At 40.5% G+C, this 20,964-nt stretch overlaps 1 protein-coding gene across 2 annotated transcripts; it reads left to right on the plus strand.

Annotated features, from left to right (window-relative positions):
- Positions 1 to 12,220: 12,220 nt before the first annotated feature.
- LOC133555256 (N-alpha-acetyltransferase 80) lies at positions 12,221 to 18,585 on the plus strand. Of its 2 annotated transcripts, none has more exons than XR_009807304.1 (2): positions 12,221 to 12,663; positions 17,712 to 17,859. XR_009807304.1 is itself a non-coding variant. In XM_061904876.1 (2 exons), coding segments are annotated over exons 1-2 (735 nt in total). In that variant the 5' UTR covers positions 12,443 to 12,642; the 3' UTR covers positions 18,445 to 18,585. The 2 variants fall into 2 exon arrangements, 1 of the variants encoding a protein (XP_061760860.1); XM_061904876.1 differs by having other exon boundaries at positions 12,443 to 12,644; positions 17,712 to 18,585.
- The last annotated feature ends 2,379 nt before the right edge of the window (positions 18,586 to 20,964 follow it).

Genomic DNA, 20,964 nt, shown 5'->3' on the forward strand with positions numbered 1-20,964 from the left:
ACACACACACACACACACACACACACACACACACGCACACACACACTTGACAACATACAGGGGCAATTCACCATAAGCTTTACCCAGATCGTCCAAACACCATTAGAACTTGTAGTTATTCCACATGTAAATGAGTTTCAGTATGAGAGACACACACACACACACACACACACACACACACACACACACACACACACACACACACACACGACGACATACAGGGGCAATTCACCATAAGCTTTACCCAGATCGTCCAAACACCATTAGAACTTGTAGTTATTCCACATGTAAATGAGTTTCAGTATGAGAGACACACACACACACACACACACACACACACACACACACACACACACACACACACACACACACACACACACACACACACACACACACACACACAACGACATACAGGGGCAATTCACCATAAGCTTTACCCAGATCGTCCAAACACCATTAGAACTTGTAGTTATTCCACATGTAAATGAGTTTCAGTATGAGACACACACACACACACACACACACACACACACACACACACACACACACACACACACACACACACACACACAACGACATACAGGGGCAATTCACCATAAGCTTTACCCAGATCGTCCAAACACCATTAGAACTTGTAGTTATTCCACATGTAAATGAGTTTCAGTATGAGAGACACACACACACACACACACACACACACACACACACACACACACACACACAACGACATACAGGGGCAATTCACCATAAGCTTTACCCAGATCGTCCAAACACCATTAGAACTTGTAGTTATTCCACATGTAAATGAGTTTCAGTATGAGACACACACACACACACACACACACACACACACACACACACACACACACACACACACACACACACACACACACACAACGACATACAGGGGCAATTCACCATAAGCTTTACCCAGATCGTCCAAACACCATTAGAACTTGTAGTTATTCCACATGTAAATGAGTTTCAGTATGAGACACACACACACACACACACACACACACACACACACACACACACACACACACACACACACACACACACACACACACAACGACATACAGGGGCAATTCACCATAAGCTTTACCCAGATCGTCCAAACACCATTAGAACTTGTAGTTATTCCACATGTAAATGAGTTTCAGTATGAGAGACACACACACACACACACACACACACACACACACACACACACACACACACACACACACACACACACACACACACACACACACACACACAACGACATACAGGGGCAATTCACCATAAGCTTTACCCAGATCGTCCAAACACCATTAGAACTTGTAGTTATTCCACATGTAAATGAGTTTCAGTATGAGACACACACACACACACACACACACACACACACACACACACACACACACACACACACACAACGACATACAGGGGCAATTCACCATAAGCTTTACCCAGATCGTCCAAACACCATTAGAACTTGTAGTTATTCCACATGTAAATGAGTTTCAGTATGAGACATACACACACACACACACACACACACACACACACACACACACACACACACACACACACACACACTTGACGACATACAGGGGCAATTCACCATAAGCTTTACCCAGATCGTCCAAACACCATTAGAACTTGTAGTTATTCCACATGTAAATGAGTTTCAGTATGAGAGACACACACACACACACACACACACACACACACACACACACACACACACACACACACACGACGACATACAGGGGCAATTCACCATAAGCTTTACCCAGATCGTCCAAACACCATTAGAACTTGTAGTTATTCCACATGTAAATGAGTTTCAGTATGAGACACACACACACACACACACACACACACACACACACACACACACACACACACACACTTGACAACATACAGGGGCAACTCACCATAAGCTTTACACAGATCGTCCAAACACCATTAGAACTTGTAGTTATTCCTCATGTAAATGAGTTTCAGTATGAGACACACACACGCACACACACACACACACATACATACACACACACACACACACACACACACACACACACACACACTTGACGACATACAGGGGCAATTCACCATAAGCTTTACCCAGATCGTCCAAACACCATTAGAACTTGTAGTTATTCCACATGTAAATGAGTTTCAGTATGAGACACACACACACACACACACACACACACACACACACACACACACACACCATTTAATAAACACATCATGCTTTGTAAGGCAGCCTTCACAGCTCTTACGTTGCCTCAGCCAAGGACACTCACACACACACACACACACACACTCAGTGGGGTACACGTCAGAAACACACACCACATTTGCAAAAAGTCATTCTTGTATAATGGAGCTGACAAACTAAAGAAAAAAAAAACAAACTGAGGAAAATGCAAAAAAAAATAGAAGTTTAACAAAATAAAAGTTTTAGAAACATTTTATGAAGATTCAAAACCGAAGCTTTGATAAAATATTTAAATAAGAAAAAAAAAGTGTTTTCCCTGCGGGGGTGAGGACACTCCACTCCACTTCTTTCTCGACTGTTGTTGATTGAGTCGAGTTAGTTCCGGTGATTATCGCAGTACCACAGAAGAAGAAGCAGTCAAAAAACAATAACATCCTCCGTTTACGGGACTTTGCTATTGTACTGTTGACCTCCAACTTCATTGTATTGAAATAATTATTAATGTATTGCTATTATATATTAATTTTTTTTTTGTTTTTGTTTCATTTTGACTTGATAATTTCACCCCTCATCTCCATTGAAAAATGTACACAAAAAAAATGTAAAAAAAAATCTAATAAACATATTAGTGCTTATTTCTTGATTAACCTACAATGATTTGTCCTGGATCAAAAAAAAAAAAAAGTACAAAAAAATATACAAATAAAGCAAACATTTTTGTTAAAACGTGAGTCGTTGATATTTTTGAATAAACGTCGTTATGTTTTTATAAGAAAAGGGTAGACAAGGATCATTCTCTGCCTCTTCTAATCTTCAAATAATCATTTTTGTAGAGGTTCCCAAAAACAAGAAAAGGCCCCTGTCACTGAAATATATTCGACAATTGCTTTCAAGTCGGTTCTTAAATAAAAACAGCAAATTGCTCTTTTTTTGTATAGAGCATCTGCTTTAGTAAGCAGTTTTTTATGGGTTTTAAAAGGTAGTTTTTCAATTAAAAAGGGCAAAAGTGATATAATGAAAAAATGCCTATTTTGCAGCAGCACACGCCTGTCATGCAGAACATCTTAGTTTATTATTTAGTTTATTATTTCATCGGTCTGTGGTCAACAAAATAAACAAACAGTTTTACATAAACAAACAGTTCTACATTCATAAATTGAAAATGTTGCAGACCAAACAATTTTTTTCACATCTTTGTCCAATGCAAACATATTCATCTGGAAATACTTTATTAATGTTTTATATAAGAAATGTTGGTCTTGTGTTGACATATCAATCAAACAAAGTGTATTTATATAGTCCTTATAGTCTCAAAGGGCTGCACGAGCCACAACAACATCCTCGGTTCAGATCCCACATCAGGACAAGAAAAAAAACTCAACCCAATCGGATAACAATGAGAAACCTTGGGGAGGACTGCAGACGTGGGGACCGCCACTCCTGGGCGATGGATGTCGAGTAGATCTAGTTAGTAGTGTGAGAGTCCAGTCCATAGTGGATCTAACATAATATTGGAGAGTCCAGTCCATAGTGGATCTAACATAATAGTGAGAGTCCAGTCCATAGTGGATCTAACATAATAGTGAGAGTCCAGTCAATAGTGGATCTAGCATAATATTGTGAGAGTCCAGTCCATAGTGGATCTAACATAATAGTGTGAAAGTCCAGTCTATAGTGGAGCTAACGTAATGGTGTGAGAGTCCAGTCCATAGTGGATCTAACATAATAGTGTGAGAGTCCAGTCCATAGTGGATCTAACATAATAATGTGAGAGTCCAGTCCATAGTGAATCTAACATAATAGTGAGAGTCCAGTCCATAGTGGATCTAACATAATAGTGTGAGAGTTCAGTCCATAGTGGATCTAACATAATAGTGTGAAGAGTCCAGTCCATAGTGGATCTAACATAATAGTGTGAGAGTTCAGTCCATAGTGGATCTAACATAATAGTGTGAAGAGTCCAGTCCATAGTGGATCTAACATAATAGTGTGAGAGTTCAGTCCATAGTGGATCTAACATAATAGTGTGAAGAGTCCAGTCCATAGTGGATCTAACATAATAGTGTGAGAGTTCAGTCCATAGTGGATCTAACATAATAGTGTGAAGAGTCCAGTCCATAGTGGATCTAACATAATAGTGTGAGAGTTCAGTCCATAGTGGATCTAACATAATATTGTGAGAGTCCAGTCCATAGTGGATCTAACATAATAGTGAGAGTCCAGTCCATAATGGATCTAACATAATAGTGAGAGTTCAGTTCATAGTGGATCTAACATAATAGTGAGAGTCCAGTCCATAGTGGATCTAACATAATATTGTGAGAGTCCAGTCCATAGTGGATCTAACATAATAGTGTGAGAGTTCAGTCCATAGTGGATCTAACATAATAGTGAGAGTCCAGTCCGTAGTGGATCTAACATAATAGTGAGAGTCCAGTCCATAGTGGATCTAACATAATATTGTGAGAGTCCAGTCCATAGTGGATCTAACATAATAGTGAGAGTCCAGTCCATAGTGGATCTAATGTAATAGTGTGAGAGTTCAGTCCATAGTGGATCTAACATAATAGTGAAAGTCCAGTCCTTAGTGGATCTAACATAATAGTGAGAGTCCAGTCCATAGTGGATCTAACATAATAGTGTGAGAGTCCAGTCCATAGTGGATCTAACATAATAGTGAGAGTCCAGTCCATAGTGGATCTAACATAATATTGTGAGAGTCCAGTCCATAGTGGATCTAACATAATAGTGTGAGAGTCCAGTCCATAGTGGATCTAACATAATAGTGAGAGTCCAGTCCATAGTGGATCTAACATAATAGTGAGAGTCCAGTCCATAGTGGATCTAACATAATAGTGTGAGAGTCCAGTCCATAGTGGATCTAACATAATAGTGTGAGAGTCCAGTCCATAGTGGATCTAACATAATAGTGTGAGAGTCCAGTCCATAGTGGATCTAACATAATAGTGTGAGAGTTCAGTCCATAGTGGATCTAACATAATAGTGAGAGTCCAGTCCATAGTGGATCTAACATAATATTGTGAGAGTCCAGTCCATAGTGGATCTAACATAATAGTGTGAGAGTCCAGTCCATAGTGGATCTAACATAATATTGGAGAGTCCAGTCCATAGTGGATCTAACATAATAGTGAGAGTCCAGTCCATAGTGGATCTAACATAATAGTGAGAGTCCAGTCAATAGTGGATCTAGCATAATATTGTGAGAGTCCAGTCCATAGTGGATCTAACATAATAGTGTGAAAGTCCAGTCTATAGTGGAGCTAACGTAATGGTGTGAGAGTCCAGTCCATAGTGGATCTAACATAATAGTGTGAGAGTCCAGTCCATAGTGGATCTAACATAATAATGTGAGAGTCCAGTCCATAGTGAATCTAACATAATAGTGAGAGTCCAGTCCATAGTGGATCTAACATAATAGTGTGAGAGTCCAGTCCATAGTGGATCTAACATAATAGTGTGAGAGTCCAGTCCATAGTGGATCTAACATAATAGTGTGAGAGTTCAGTCCATAGTGGATCTAACATAATAGTGTGAAGAGTCCAGTCCATAGTGGATCTAACATAATAGTGTGAGAGTCCAGTCCATAGTGGATCTAACATAATATTGTGAGAGTCCAGTCCATAGTGGATCTAACATAATAGTGAGAGTCCAGTCCATAATGGATCTAACATAATAGTGAGAGTTCAGTTCATAGTGGATCTAACATAATAGTGAGAGTCCAGTCCATAGTGGATCTAACATAATATTGTGAGAGTCCAGTCCATAGTGGATCTAACATAATAGTGAGAGTCCAGTCCATAGTGGATCTAATGTAATAGTGTGAGAGTTCAGTCCATAGTGGATCTAACATAATAGTGAAAGTCCAGTCCTTAGTGGATCTAACATAATAGTGAGAGTCCAGTCCATAGTGGATCTAACATAATAGTGTGAGAGTCCAGTCCATAGTGAATCTAACATAATAGTGAGAGTCCAGTCCATAGTGGATCTAACATAATAGTGTGAGAGTCCAGTCCATAGTGGATCTAACATAATAGTGAGAGTCCAGTCCATAGTGGATCTAACATAATAGTGTGAGAGTCCAGTCCATAGTGGATCTAACATAATAGTGTGAGAGTCCAGTCCATAGTGGATCTAACATAATATTGTGAGAGTCCAGTCCATAGTGGATCTAACATAATAGTGTGAGAGTCCAGTCCATAGTGGATCTAACATAATAGTGAGAGTCCAGTCCATAGTGGATCTAACATAATAGTGAGAGTCCAGTCCATAGTGGATCTAACATAATAGTGTGAGAGTCCAGTCCATAGTGGATCTAACATAATAGTGTGAGAGTCCAGTCCATAGTGGATCTAACATAATAGTGTGAGAGTCCAGTCCATAGTGGATCTAACATAATAGTGTGAGAGTTCAGTCCATAGTGGATCTAACATAATAGTGAGAGTCCAGTCCATAGTGGATCTAACATAATATTGTGAGAGTCCAGTCCATAGTGGATCTAACATAATAGTGTGAGAGTCCAGTCCATAGTGGATCTAACATAATATTGTGAGAGTCCAGTCCATAGTGGATCTAACATAATATTGTGAGTCCAGTCCATAGTGGATCTAACATAATAGTGAGAGTCCAGTCCATAATGGATCTAACATAATAGTGAGAGTTCAGTTCATAGTGGATCTAACATAATAGTGAGAGTCCAGTCCATAGTGGATCTAACATAATAGTGTGAGAGTTCAGTCCATAGTGGATCTAACATAATAGTGAGAGTCCAGTCCATAGTGGATCTAATGTAATAGTGTGAGAGTTCAGTCCATAGTGGATCTAACATAATAGTGAAAGTCCAGTCCTTAGTGGATCTAACATAATAGTGAGAGTCCAGTCCATAGTGGATCTAACATAATAGTGTGAGAGTCCAGTCCATAGTGAATCTAACATAATAGTGAGAGTCCAGTCCATAGTGGATCTAACATAATAGTGTGAGAGTCCAGTCCATAGTGGATCTAACATAATAGTGAGAGTCCAGTCCATAGTGGATCTAACATAATAGTGTGAGAGTCCAGTCCATAGTGGATCTAACATAATATTGTGAGAGTCCAGTCCATAGTGGATCTAACATAATAGTGAGAGTCCAGTCCATAATGGATCTAACATAATAGTGAGAGTTCAGTTCATAGTGGATCTAACATAATAGTGAGAGTCCAGTCCATAGTGGATCTAACATAATATTGTGAGAGTCCAGTCCATAGTGGATCTAACATAATAGTGTGAGAGTCCAGTCCATAGTGGATCTAACATAATAGTGAGAGTCCAGTCCATAGTGGATCTAACATAATATTGTGAGAGTCCAGTCCATAGTGGATCTAACATAATAGTGTGAGAGTTCAGTCCATAGTGGATCTAACATAATAGTGAGAGTCCAGTCCGTAGTGGATCTAACATAATAGTGAGAGTCCAGTCCATAGTGGATCTAACATAATATTGTGAGAGTCCAGTCCATAGTGGATCTAACATAATAGTGAGAGTCCAGTCCATAGTGGATCTAATGTAATAGTGTGAGAGTTCAGTCCATAGTGGATCTAACATAATAGTGAAAGTCCAGTCCTTAGTGGATCTAACATAATAGTGAGAGTCCAGTCCATAGTGGATCTAACATAATAGTGTGAGAGTCCAGTCCATAGTGGATCTAACATAATAGTGAGAGTCCAGTCCATAGTGGATCTAACATAATATTGTGAGAGTCCAGTCCATAGTGGATCTAACATAATAGTGTGAGAGTCCAGTCCATAGTGGATCTAACATAATAGTGAGAGTCCAGTCCATAGTGGATCTAACATAATAGTGAGAGTCCAGTCCATAGTGGATCTAACATAATAGTGTGAGAGTCCAGTCCATAGTGGATCTAACATAATAGTGTGAGAGTCCAGTCCATAGTGGATCTAACATAATAGTGTGAGAGTCCAGTCCATAGTGGATCTAACATAATAGTGTGAGAGTTCAGTCCATAGTGGATCTAACATAATAGTGAGAGTCCAGTCCATAGTGGATCTAACATAATATTGTGAGAGTCCAGTCCATAGTGGATCTAACATAATAGTGTGAGAGTCCAGTCCATAGTGGATCTAACATAATAGTGTGAGAGTTCAGTCCATAGTGGATCTAACATAATAGTGAGAGTCCAGTCCATAGTGGATCTAACATAATAGTGAGAGTCCAGTCCACAGTTGGGCCAGCAGGGGATCATCTTGAATGGAGACCAGTCAGAGACGTCCCCAACTGATGCACAGAGGAGTTGTCCACCCCGGGTCCCGACTTTCAACAGCTAGCGTCTCATCTGTGGTCACCTTATAACCTCTCCACACAGGAAAGGGGGGCTGCGCAGAAAAAGAAACGGCAGATCAACTGGTCCAAAAGGGGGGTCCATTTAGAGGCTGGAGTATAAAAATGAGTTTTAAGATTGGACTGAAATGCTGAAATAGTCATTAAAAAAGTAGTACATATTATTTGTGTTAGTGTTAGTACTTTCAAAGCATTTTAAGTTTAATGTATAAAAACAAACCTATTAGTATGTTTTTGTACAGAAGTCCACCTACTGCAGTGTTTTTCAACCTTTTTTTGAGCCAAAGCACATTTTATTCATTGAAAAAATCTAGATGCCCACCGCCAGCAGAAAATGTAAAAAAAATTAAATTTAACTCAGCAACTGATATTGACAATAAAAAGTGTTGCAATTGTTGGATGTGAATTTAAACCTTAACCAAGCATGCATTACTAGAGCTCTTGTCTCAAAGTAGGTGTACTGTCACCCCCTGACTTATTTGGAGTTTTCTGCTGTCTTCCCGTGCGTAGTCTTTTAGTTCTGTAGCAGTTTCATGTCTTCCTTTGAGCGCTATTCCCCTGCTTTCTTTTAGCAATCAAGACTAAGTTGTTTGAATCCTTCTTTGTGTGGACATTGACAACCATGTCATGTCCGGATGTACCTGGTGGACCACGTCTACTCCACAGTAAGTCTTTGCTGTCGTCCAGCATTCCGTTTTTCTTTACTTTGTAGCCAGTTCAGTTTTAGTTTCGTTCTGCATAGCCTTCCCTAAGCTTCAATGCCTTTTCTTAGCGTCACTCGCCTTTTGTTTATTTTTGGTTTAATGTTCGATACATTTTTACCTGCGCCCTGCCTCCCGCTGTCGTCTGCATATTCTAATCACGACAAAGCAATTTGCGGATTATAATTACTGGTTTGCAAAAAAATGTTTTCAACCATCCATACATACATTTTCTACCGCTTATTCCCTTTGGGTTTGCAGGGGGCGCTGGTGCCTATCTCAGCTACAATCGGGCGGAAGGTGGTGTACATCCTGGACAAGTCGCCACCTCTTTGCAGTGTTTTTAACCAAAATAGGTGAAATTAAAGCTGCAAGCAGCGATGGACGGGACCGACTTTTGCTGGTGTTTCCTGCCTTTACCCATTCAACATATCTTTACCTGCACGTTACCTACCTTCCCTGCATCCTGGGGTCACACTGGTGCTTCTTTCTGTCACCCATAATGTTTGAAAAAAGGTGACGGGTTTTTACAAAACTATTGTGTTGCCAACTTCCTGTTGAATTTTGCTGAAGGATGTTGATTATTGGCCTTACAGTGGAAGAAGGGTTAGTGCGTCTGCCTCACAATACGAAGGTCCTGAGTTCAATCCCGGGCTCAGGATCTTTCTGTGTGGAGTTTGCATGTTCTCCCCGTGACTGCGTGGGTTCCCTCCGGGTACTCCGGCTTCCTCCCACTTCCAAAGACATGCACCTGGGGATAGGTTGATTGGCAACACTAAATGGTCCCTAGTGTGTGAATGTTGTCCGTCTATCTGTGTTAGCCTTGCGATGAGGTGGCGACTTGTCCAGGGTGTACCCCGCCTTCCACCTGATTGTAGCTGAGATAGGCACCAGCGGCCCCAAAAGGAATAAGCGGTAGGAAATGGATGGATGTCAATTATTAAAATGTAGGTCTAAGTGAGACCTACATAGAGGTTTTTGTTTCATGTCTCTACGACATTCCTACCGGAATTTACAAGCAGTTTTGTCTGTGTGTTCTTCCTAGGAGCCGTTTTGTCTGTTTTATTCCTACAGGGTGAGGTTTGTTTTTTCATGAGATCGCAATTTTCGCCAGTCCTGATGCGTGAGTCCAGTTTGGTGAGTTTTGAAGCATTTTAAGGGGGTCAAATTACAGCTCAAAGAGGCAAAAATGACATATTTTTAGAAAACTTTGCGCAGGGGTTCTTTGAAGGCGCGTATAAAAGTGGTAGAAATGGATGGATGAATGAATGTCAATTATTAAAATGTAGGTCTAATTGAGACCTACATAGAGGTTTTTGTTTCATGTCTCTATGACATTCTTACCGCAAGTTACAAGTAGTTTTGTCGTTTTCTTCCTAAGAGCAGTTTTGTCTGTGTTTTATTTCTAGGGGGCGCTAGAGCGCAATTTGGGGTTTGGTTTTTTTATTAGATCGCAATTTTCACCAGTCCTGATGTGTGTGTCCAGTTTGGCGAGTTTTGAAGCATTTTAAAGGGGTCAAATTACAGCTCAAAGAGGCAAAAATTAAATTTTTTAGGAAATTTTGCGCAGGGGTTCTTTGAAAGCGCGTAAAAAAGCGGTAGAAAATTGATGGATGTCAATTATTAAAATGTAGGTCTAAGTGAGACCTACATAGAGGTTTTTGTTTCATGTCTCTATGACTTTCTTACCGCAAGTTACAAGTAGTTTTGTCGTTGTTTTCTTCCTAAGAGCAGTTTTGTCTGTGTTTTATTTCTAGGGGGCGCTAGAGCGCAATTTGGGGTTTGGTTTTTTATTAGATCGCAATTTTCACCAGTCCTGATGTGTGTGTCCAGTTTGGCGAGTTTTGAAGCATTTTAAAGGGGTCAAATTACAGCTCAAAGAGGCAAAAATTAAATTTTGTAGGAAATTTTGCGCAGGGGTTCTTTGAAAGCGCGTAAAAAGCGGTAGAAAATGGATGGATGTCAATTATTAAAATGTAGGTCTAAGTGAGACCTACATAGAGGTTTTTGTTTCATGTCTCTATGACTTTCTTAGCGGAAGTTACGAGCAGTTTTTTCTGTGTTTTCTTCCTACGAGCAGTTTTGTCTGTTTTATTCCTAGGGGGCGCTAGAGCGCAATTTGGGGTTTGTTTTTTCTTATTGGATCGCAATTTTCGCCAGTCCTGATGTTTGTGTCCAGTTTGGTGAGTTTTGAAGCATTTTAAGGGGGTCAAATTACAGCTGAAAGAAGCAAACTTGACATTTTTTAGGAAACTTTGCGCAGGGGTTCTTTGAAGGCGCGTAAAGCGGTAGAAATGGATGGATGTCAATTATTAAAATGTAGGTCTAAGTGAGACCTACATAGAGGTTTTTGTTTCATGTCTCTATGACATTCTTACCGGAAGTTACAAGCAGTTTGGTCTGTGTTTTCTTCCTAGGAGCAGTTTTGTCTGTGTTTTATTCCTAGGGGGCGCTAGAGCGCAATTTGGGGTTTGGTTTTTCTTATTAGATCGCAATTTTCACCAGTCCTGATGTGTGTGTCCAGTTTGGCGAGTTTTGAAGCATTTTAAAGGGGTCAAATTACAGCTCAAAGAGGCAAAAATTAAATTTTTTAGGAAATTTTGCGCAGGGGTTCTTTGAAAGCGCGTAAAAAAGCGGTAGAAAATTGATGGATGTCAATTATTAAAATGTAGGTCTAAGTGAGACCTACATAGAGGTTTTTGTTTCATGTCTCTATGACTTTCTTACCGCAAGTTACAAGTAGTTTTGTCGTTGTTTTCTTCCTAAGAGCAGTTTTGTCTGTGTTTTATTTCTAGGGGGCGCTAGAGCGCAATTTGGGGTTGGTTTTTCTTATTAGATCGCAATTTTCGCCAGTCCTGATGTTTGTGTCCAGTTTGGTGAGTTTTGAAGCATTTTAAGGGGGTCAAATTACAGCTCAAAGATGCAAAAATTACATTTTTTTCGGAAACTTTGCGCAGGGGTTCTTTGAAGGCGCGTAAAATCCAAACCGGAGCAGTTATTAAAAGTCATTTTAATAACTTTTATTCAGAAGGGTTCAGTCTCTCTCGTGTGCGAGTTTGAACCCCAACACAACAAACGCGCTCAGAGGAGATAATGTTTGAAAATATGTGAAAGTACATCTGGTAGAAAAACGCTGGCCCACTCTACTGTGTTTCTCCAGTTATTAATACAAGTGCAATACCACTCCTATGCGCATAGTGGCAGGCGTGAGTCGCGCTATCTGAAGTCTCTTCGACCAAACGTTGCCCTGTTGGGAAGTGCATGTCGCCAGCAAGCCTGATCCTGGACCAGCTGTGGACCAGCAGGGAACAGCTTTAGACCGAGTGAAGCCAGCTGGGGATCTGTTGTCAAGAGGTCGGACGTGTGGGAGACTAAAGAATGTATGTAAACCTCAATTTGGTGAGAAACGCTGTGTTTGTTGCTTACTCAAAAGTGATTTTGTACATTAAACTTCTTTGCATGCGTCAACGCGAGGCTCCGGTAGCGAAGCGACACTTTCATACTGAAAGTTAGCATAGCTAACGAGCGTATGCTTTGTTTTCATAGACATGTTATAATCAGACAAAGCATTGGCTGCTGTGCCGCGAGAAATTGGGCCGCCATCTTGAAGTGGTGACGAGGAGCCTAAACTGACAGTTGACAGGTAGAAAAGAAAGATGCTAAAGCAGGGGTCACCAACACGGTGCCCGCGGGCACCAGGTCGCCCGTAAGGACCAGATGAGTCGCCCGCTGGCCTGTTCTAAAAATAGCTCAAATAGCAGCACTTACCAGTGAGCTGCCTCTATTCTTAAAATGTTATATATTTACTAGCAAGCTGGTCTCGCTTTGCGCGACATTTTTAATTCTAAGAGAGACAAAACTCATAGAATTTGAAAATCCAAGAAAAATGTTTATAGACTTGGTCTTCACTTGTTTAAATAAATTCTTTTTTTTTTTTTTACTTTGCTTCTGATAACTTATAAGACAATTTTTGGGGAAAAAATACAACCTTAAAAATTATTTTAGGATTTTTAAACACATATACCTTTTTACCTTTTAAATTCCTTCCTCTTCTTTCCTGACAATTTAAATCAATGTTCAAGTATTTTTTTATTTTTTTATTGTAAAGAATAAACAATACATTTTAATTTAATTCTTCATTTTAGCTTCTCTTTTTTCAACGAAGAATATTTGTGAAATATTTCTTAAAACTTATGATTAAAATTCCCAAAAATTATTCTGGCAAATCTAGAAAATCTGTAGAATCAAATTTAAATCTTATTTCAAAGTCTTTTGAATTTCTTTTTAAAATTTTTGTTCTGGAAAATCTAGAAGAAATAATGATTTGTCTTTGTTAGAAATATAGCTTGATCCAATTTGTTATATATCATAACAAAGTGCAGATTGGTTTTTAACCTATTTAAAACATTTCATCAAAATTCCAAAATTAATTTTAATCAGGAAGAATTACTAATGATGTTCCATAAATTCTTTTTTGACATTTTTTCAAAAAGATTCGAATTAGCTAGTTTTTCTCTTCTTTTTTTCGGTTGAATTTTGAATTTTAAAGAATCGAAATTGAAGATAAACTTTATTTCAAAATGTTATTTTCATTTTTCTCGTGTTTTCTCCTCTTTTAGACCGTTCAATGAAGTGTTTTTTTTTTCATCATTTATTCTCTACAAAAAACCTTCCATAAAAGGAAAAAAAATGTACGATGGAATGACAGACCGAAATACCTATTATTTATATATATATATATGTGTGTATATATATATATATGTGTGTATATTAAAGGTAAATTGAGCAAATGTTCTATTTCTGGCAATTTATTTAAGTGTGTATCAAACTGGTAGCCCTTCGCATCAATCAGTCCCCAAGAAGTAGCTCTTGGTTTCAAAAAGGTTGGTGACCCCTGCTGTAGGATAGACGCCTGTATATATAACCTAATCATATTGTTTCTTCAATTTAAAAATAGCTGTTTTTTTCCCCCTTTTCTGGGATTATATTCCCAGTTTTGATCTCGGACGTCTGCTCACTTATCGCATATAAGAATATTCTATTACTGTTAAGCAAACTGTAAATGATAAAACTCGCCAAAACATGTGTCCTTTATCATTGCTACACGGCTGACAAAAAAACCCGTGAAAATGAGTGGTATTCAGTGGGGTAAAAGGAATTCAATTCGTTGACAGTTCATTGCTTTTGCCTAATGAATTGCACTGATCACCACTCCAAGATGGCGGCCCCGCGTCTCGTTAGCGTAAATAGGCAGTAGCGCCCAATGCTGTACCCTTATAAAATGTCTGCTTTTTTCCCCCTTACGTCACTTCCTGTGTTAATAAACGCCAAAGAGGAGCAAATTAACCATGTATTGTTACAGAATAAACAGTTACAAGTATAACTAAACATAATAGTTGGTGAAAATCACTCTTTCTTGATACATTTTGGACGTGTTTAACCAACCAACCGGTAGCGCTCCTGTGTTGTAACGCTTCTGTTCACCGCTAGATGGAGACATAGTAACAGTATATAGCAGGGTTACTGTGATGTCAACCAACCTGTAGTGCTCCTGTGTTGTAACGCTTCTGTTAACCGCTAGATGGAGGCATAGTAACAGTATATAGCAGGGTTACTGTGATGCATTGCCACTTATTTTTACAAATGCACACCTTAAAGTCTTGATTGATTGATTGATTGAAACTTTTATTAGTAGATTGCACAGTTCAGTACATATTCCGTACAATTGACTACTAAATGGTAACACCCCAATAAGTTTTCAACTTGTTTAAAGGCCTACTGAAATGAGATGTTCTTATTTAAACGGGGATAGCAGGTCCATTCTATGTGTCATACTTCATCATTTCGCGATATTGCCATATTTTTGCTGAAAGGATTTAGTAGAGAACATCGACGATAAAGTTTGCAACTTTTGGTCTCTAATAAAAAAGCCTTGCCTTTACCGGAAGTAGCAGACAAAGTGCGCGTGACGTCACGGGTTGTAGGGCTCCTCACATCTGAACATTGTTTACAATCATGGCCACCAGCAGCTAGAGCGATTCGGACTGAGAAAGCAACGATTTCCCCATTAAATTAAGCGAGGATGAAAGATTCATGGATGAGGATAGTGAGAGTGAAGGACTAGAAAGAAAAAAAAAGGCGAGGGCAGATGTTATTAGACACATTTACTAGGATGATTCTGGAAAATGCCTTACCTGCTTATTGTGTTACTAGTGTTTTAGTGAGTTTATATGGTCGTAGCTGAAAGTCGGAGGGGTGTGGCGAGCACCAGTGTTTCTGAGGGAAGCCACGTTTCTCGACGGTCGGGCCGGGCTGAGCTTTTTTTCCCCCTTCCTCCACGGTGGAAGCATCCCATGTTCGGGGGCGGCCGGTCGGAGGAGGCAAAAGAGTCCGCAGCTGCCTCTTTGACAGGTGCACGAGGAACGACGCAAGCTCCGCTCATGTCAATGGTAAGAGCCGACTTATTACTACCATTTTCTCATCGAAACCTGCCGGCTGACATGCGGTAGGGAACCATGTTCGCTTGACCGCTCTGTTCCGTAGTAAAGCTTCACCTTCGGGAATGTAAACAAGGAAACACCGGCTGCGTTTGTATGGCTAAAGGCTAAAAGCTTCCCACCTACATCTTTCTTCTTTGACGTCTCCATTATTAATTGAACAAATTGCAAAAGATTCAGCAACACAGATGTCCAGAATACTGTGTAATTACGCGATTAAAGCAGACTACTTATAGCTTGGATCGGGCTGGAAATAATGTCCGCTACAACCCGAGACGTCAAACGCACACGTCATCGTACCGCGACGTTTTCAATAGGACACTTGGCGGGAAATTTAAAATTGCAATTTAGTAAACTATGTGTTGCAATGTTAATATTTCATCATTGATATATAAACTATCAGGAACGACGCAAGCTCCGCTCATGTCTTTGGTATGAGCCGACTTATTACCACAATTTTCTCACCGAAACCTGCCGGCTGACACGCGGTAGGGAACCATGTTCGCTTGACCGCTCTGTTCCATAGTAAAGCTTCACCTTCGGGAATGTAAACAAGGAAACACCGGCTGTGTTTGTGTGGCTAAAGGCTAAAAGCTTCCCAACTACATCTTTCTTCTTTGATGTCTCCATTATTAATTGAACAAATTGCAAAAGATTCAGCAACACAGATGTCCAGAATACTGTGGAATTACGCGATTAAAGCAGACTACTCATAGCTTGGATCGGGCTGGAAAATAATGTCCGCTACAACCCGAGACGTCAAACGCACGCGTCATCGTACCTCGACGTTTTCAACAGGACACTTGGCGGGAAATTTAAAATTGCAATTTAGTAAACTATGTGTTGCAATGTTAATATTTCATCATTGATATATAAACTATCAGGAACGACGCAAGCTCCGCTCATGTCTATGGTAAGAGCCGACTTATTACTACCATTTTCTCACTGAAACCTGCCGGCCGACACGCGGTAGGGAACCATGTTCGCTTGACCGCTCTGTTCCATAGTAAAGCTTCGCCTTCGGGAATGTAAACAAGGAAACACCGGCTGTGTTTGTGTGGCTAAAGGCTTAAAGCTTCCCACCTACATCTTCTTCTTTGACGTCTCCATTATTAATTGAACAAATTGCAAAAGATTCAGCAACACAGATGTCCAGAATACTGTGTAATTATGCGATAAAGTAGACTACTTATAGCTTGGATCGGGATGGAAATAATGTCCGCTACAACCCGAGACGTCAAATGCACGCTCATCGTACCGCAACGTTTTCAACAGGACACTTGGCGGGAAATTTAAAATTGCAATTTAGTAAACTATGTGTTGCAATGTAAATATTTCATCATTGATATATAAACTATCAGGAACGACGCAAGCTCCACTCATGTCTATGGTAAGAGCCGACTTATTACTACCATTTTTTTCACTGAAACCTGCCGGCTGACACGCGGTAGGGAACCATGTTCGCTTGACTGCTCTGTTCCATAGTAAAGCTTCACCTTCGGGAATGTAAACAAGGAAACACCGGCTGTGTTTGTGTGGCTAAAGGCTAAAAGCTTCCCACCTGCATCTTTCTTCTTTGACGTCTCCATTATTAATTGAACAAATTGCAAAAGATTCAGCAACACAGATGTCCAGAATACTGTGTAATTATGCGATTAAAGCAGACTACTCATAGCTTGGATCGGGCTGGAAAATAATGTCCGCTACAACCCGAGACGTCAAACGCACGCGTCATCGTACCTCGACATTTTCAACAGGACACTTGGCGGGAAATTTAAAATTGCAATTTAGTAATATTTCATCATTGATATATAAACTATCAGACTGCGTGGTGGCTAGTGGTGGCTTTCAGTAGGCCTTTAAGTCGGGGTCCACGTAAATCAATTCCTGGTAGTCGGGATGTTTTTTATGACATTAAATCTGACTGGGGTTCAACCCTGATCGCCACAGGTCGGAGTCTGGAACGGCGCTGATCCAAGGTGACTTTAACGTGGATCTAAGTTCCCAGGAAAGTGTTGAAAAGACAGATGTACCGGCAAAGAAGTGCCGCGTTACTCCCATCCACCTTCGTCCAGATCTGCTGCTTCCCTGCGCCGACCTGGTCAACTCCGAGTGGAAGAGGAGCCGAGCCGCCCGCGTTCACTCCCTGCAGAAATCCTGCCCGGATTTCCCCGTCTGCCTGCTGCTCCTCCTGCAAAGTCCCCGAGAGGCCGAGAGGCTGCTGGGACACGCCCGCCTCTCGAGGGTCGTGGGTCAGGACGACAGCCTGTTGGTGGAGTCGGTGGTGGTGTCCGAGGCGGAGCGGGGGCGGGGCTACGGCCGGACTCTGATGGAGGAAACCGAGTTGTACGCCAGGGGCCGAGGGTTCAAGCGCCTGTGCCTGAGCACCCATGACAAGCAGCGCTTCTACGCCCACCTGGGCTACACGCCGTCCGCCCCCGTGCAGAACGCCGGCGCCATGGCCTCGTTTGTTCCCACGGAGACGCTGCTCAGGTTCTCCGGGGTGACAAACGGAGGGGTCGGGGTGCAGGATCAAAGGGACGCTCCAGTTCGAGATGGGACGAGTCTTCCTCCGCCTCCACCTCCGCCTCCGCCTCCACTCTCCTTCATCCCTCCCCGGCCAGAAACTCCTTACAGAGACGTGAAGGGGATGTCCGTTTTCTGGATGCACAAAAACCTGTGAAGGAGACTTTGGGAGAAAGGAAATTATTGTCAACCAGGGGTCAGCAAACTTTTTGAAACCAAGAGCTACTTCTTGGGTACTGATTAATGCCAAGGGCTACCAGTTTGATACACACTTCAATACATTGCCAAAAATAGCCAATTTGCCGAGTTTACCTTAACTCTTGTTATTATTAACTCTAACAACCGGCATAGCTCGGTTGGTAGAGTGGCCGTGCCAGCAACTTGAGGGTTGCGGGTTCGATTCCCCGCTTGTGCCATCCTAGTCACTGCGTTGTGTCCTTGGCAAGACACTTTACCCCACCTGCTCCCAGTGCCACCCACACTGGTTTAAATGTAACTTAGATATTGGGTTTCACTACGTAAAGTGCTTTGAGTCCTTGAGAAAAGCGCTATATAAATATAATTCACAATTCACATATTGATAATTAATAATATTTATCTCGGTGGAAACACTGATCATTTTAATGATTTCTCACAATAAATATATATAGACACAAATAAATATCCCCCAAAAAATGGGTATTTCTGTCAGTCATTCCGTCGTACATTTTTTTTCCTTTTACGGAAGGTTTTTTGTAGAGAATAAATGATGAAAAAAACACTTAATTGAACGGTTTTTAAAGAGGAGAAACACACAAAAAAAGAAATTTAATTTTGACAACATAGTTTATCTTCAATTCTGACTCTTTAAAATTCAAAATTCAACCGAAAAAAAGAAGAGACAAACCAGCTAATTTGAATATTTTTGAAAAAAATTAAAAAAAAAAAATTTATGGAACATCATTAGTCATTTTTCCTGATTTAAATTATTTTTAGAATTTTGATGACATGTTTTAAATAGGTTAAAATCCAATCTGCGTTTTGTTAGAATATATAACAAATTGGACCAAGCTATATTACTAACAAAGACAAATCATTATTTCTTTTCAATTTTCCAGAACAAAAATTTTAGAAGAAATTCAAAAGACTTTGAAATAAGATTTAAATTTGATTCTACAGATTTTCTAGATTTGCCAGAATATTTTTTGGGAATTTTAATCATAATACTTTTAAAGAAATATTTCACTTTGTTGAAAAAACAAGCTAAAATGAAGAATTAAATTAAAATGTATTTATTATTCTTTACAATAAAAAAAAAAAACTTTAAACATTGATTTAAATTGTCAGGAAAGAAGAGGAAGAATTTAAAAGGTAAAAAGGTATATGTGTTTAAAAATCCTAAAATCATTTTTAAGGTTATATTTTTCCCCCCAAAATTGTCTTTCTGAAAGTTATAAGAAGCAAAGTAAAAAAATAATTGAATTTATTCAAACAAGTGAAGACCAAGTCTTTAAAATATTTTATTGGATTTTCAAATTCTATTTGAGTTTTGTCTCTCTTAGAATTAAAAATGTCGAGCAAAGCGAGACCAGCTTGCTAGTAAATAAATACAATTTAAAAATAGAGGCAGCTCACTGGTAAGTGCTGCTATTTGAGCTATTTTTAGAACAGGCCAGCGGGCGACTCATCTGGTCCTTACGGGCGACCTGGTGCCCGCGGGCACTGCATTGGTGACCCCTGGTAAAACCCTCCAAAAGGAAGAAATAGCATTTTTTTAAATGCCTTACACCCATCTTGTGTGTGTGTGTGTGTGTGTGTGTACTCACCTGTAACACATGGGGCAACAAAGGTGTGTGTGTCAGAAACCCCTGAGCTTCAACACCCTCAGTTTTTTCACTGATACAGTACCAAAGAAATACTACAAGTCCCAGAACTGCACTGCGGCAGCTTTGTGTGTTGTCATGTCGAGGTCCTCTGGTTACATTTTATGAGGTCATCAGGGATGCGGTTATTCCCTGTTTAGAAGCAACTTTGCCACGGAAGTCAGCAAACACTTTCAATGCGGACTACGTGGCCTACAGGAGCTAAAAGTGTATATATTTTTTAAGTACGCCATTGTGAACCTCATGTTGCCAAATATTTTACATTTTTGTTTCTAACAAAAGCTGCTGAATGCTTGATTCCGATAGGCTGCTTACATACCATTAGATCGGGGACGTAATTCAACCACTACAGAGGGGCCCCAGGACCCACTCATCCATCCATCATCTTCCGCTTATCCGAGGTCGGGTCGCGGGGGCAGCAGCCTAAGCAGGGAAACCCAGACTTCCCTCTCCCCAGCCACTTCGTCTAGCTCTTCCCGGGGGATCCCGAGGCGTTCCCAGGCCAGCCGGAGACATAGTCTTCCCAACGTGTCCTGGGTCTTCCCCGTGGCCTCCTACCGGTTGGACGTGCCCTAAACACCTCCCTAGGGAGGCGTTCGGGTGGCATCCTGACCAGATGCCCGAACCACCTCATCTGACCCACTCAAATTTTAGCAATCCGAGTCTTCAATCAATGAATCAATGTTTACTTATGTAGCCCTAAATCACTAGTGTCTCAAAGGGCTGCACAAACCACTACGACATCCTCGGTAGGCCCACATAAGGGCAAGGAAAACTCACACCCAGTGGGACGTCGGTGACAATGATGACTATGA

The sequence above is a fragment of the Nerophis ophidion genome, linkage group LG06 (assembly GCF_033978795.1).
Source record: "Nerophis ophidion isolate RoL-2023_Sa linkage group LG06, RoL_Noph_v1.0, whole genome shotgun sequence".
Taxonomy (NCBI): domain Eukaryota; kingdom Metazoa; phylum Chordata; class Actinopteri; order Syngnathiformes; family Syngnathidae; genus Nerophis; species Nerophis ophidion.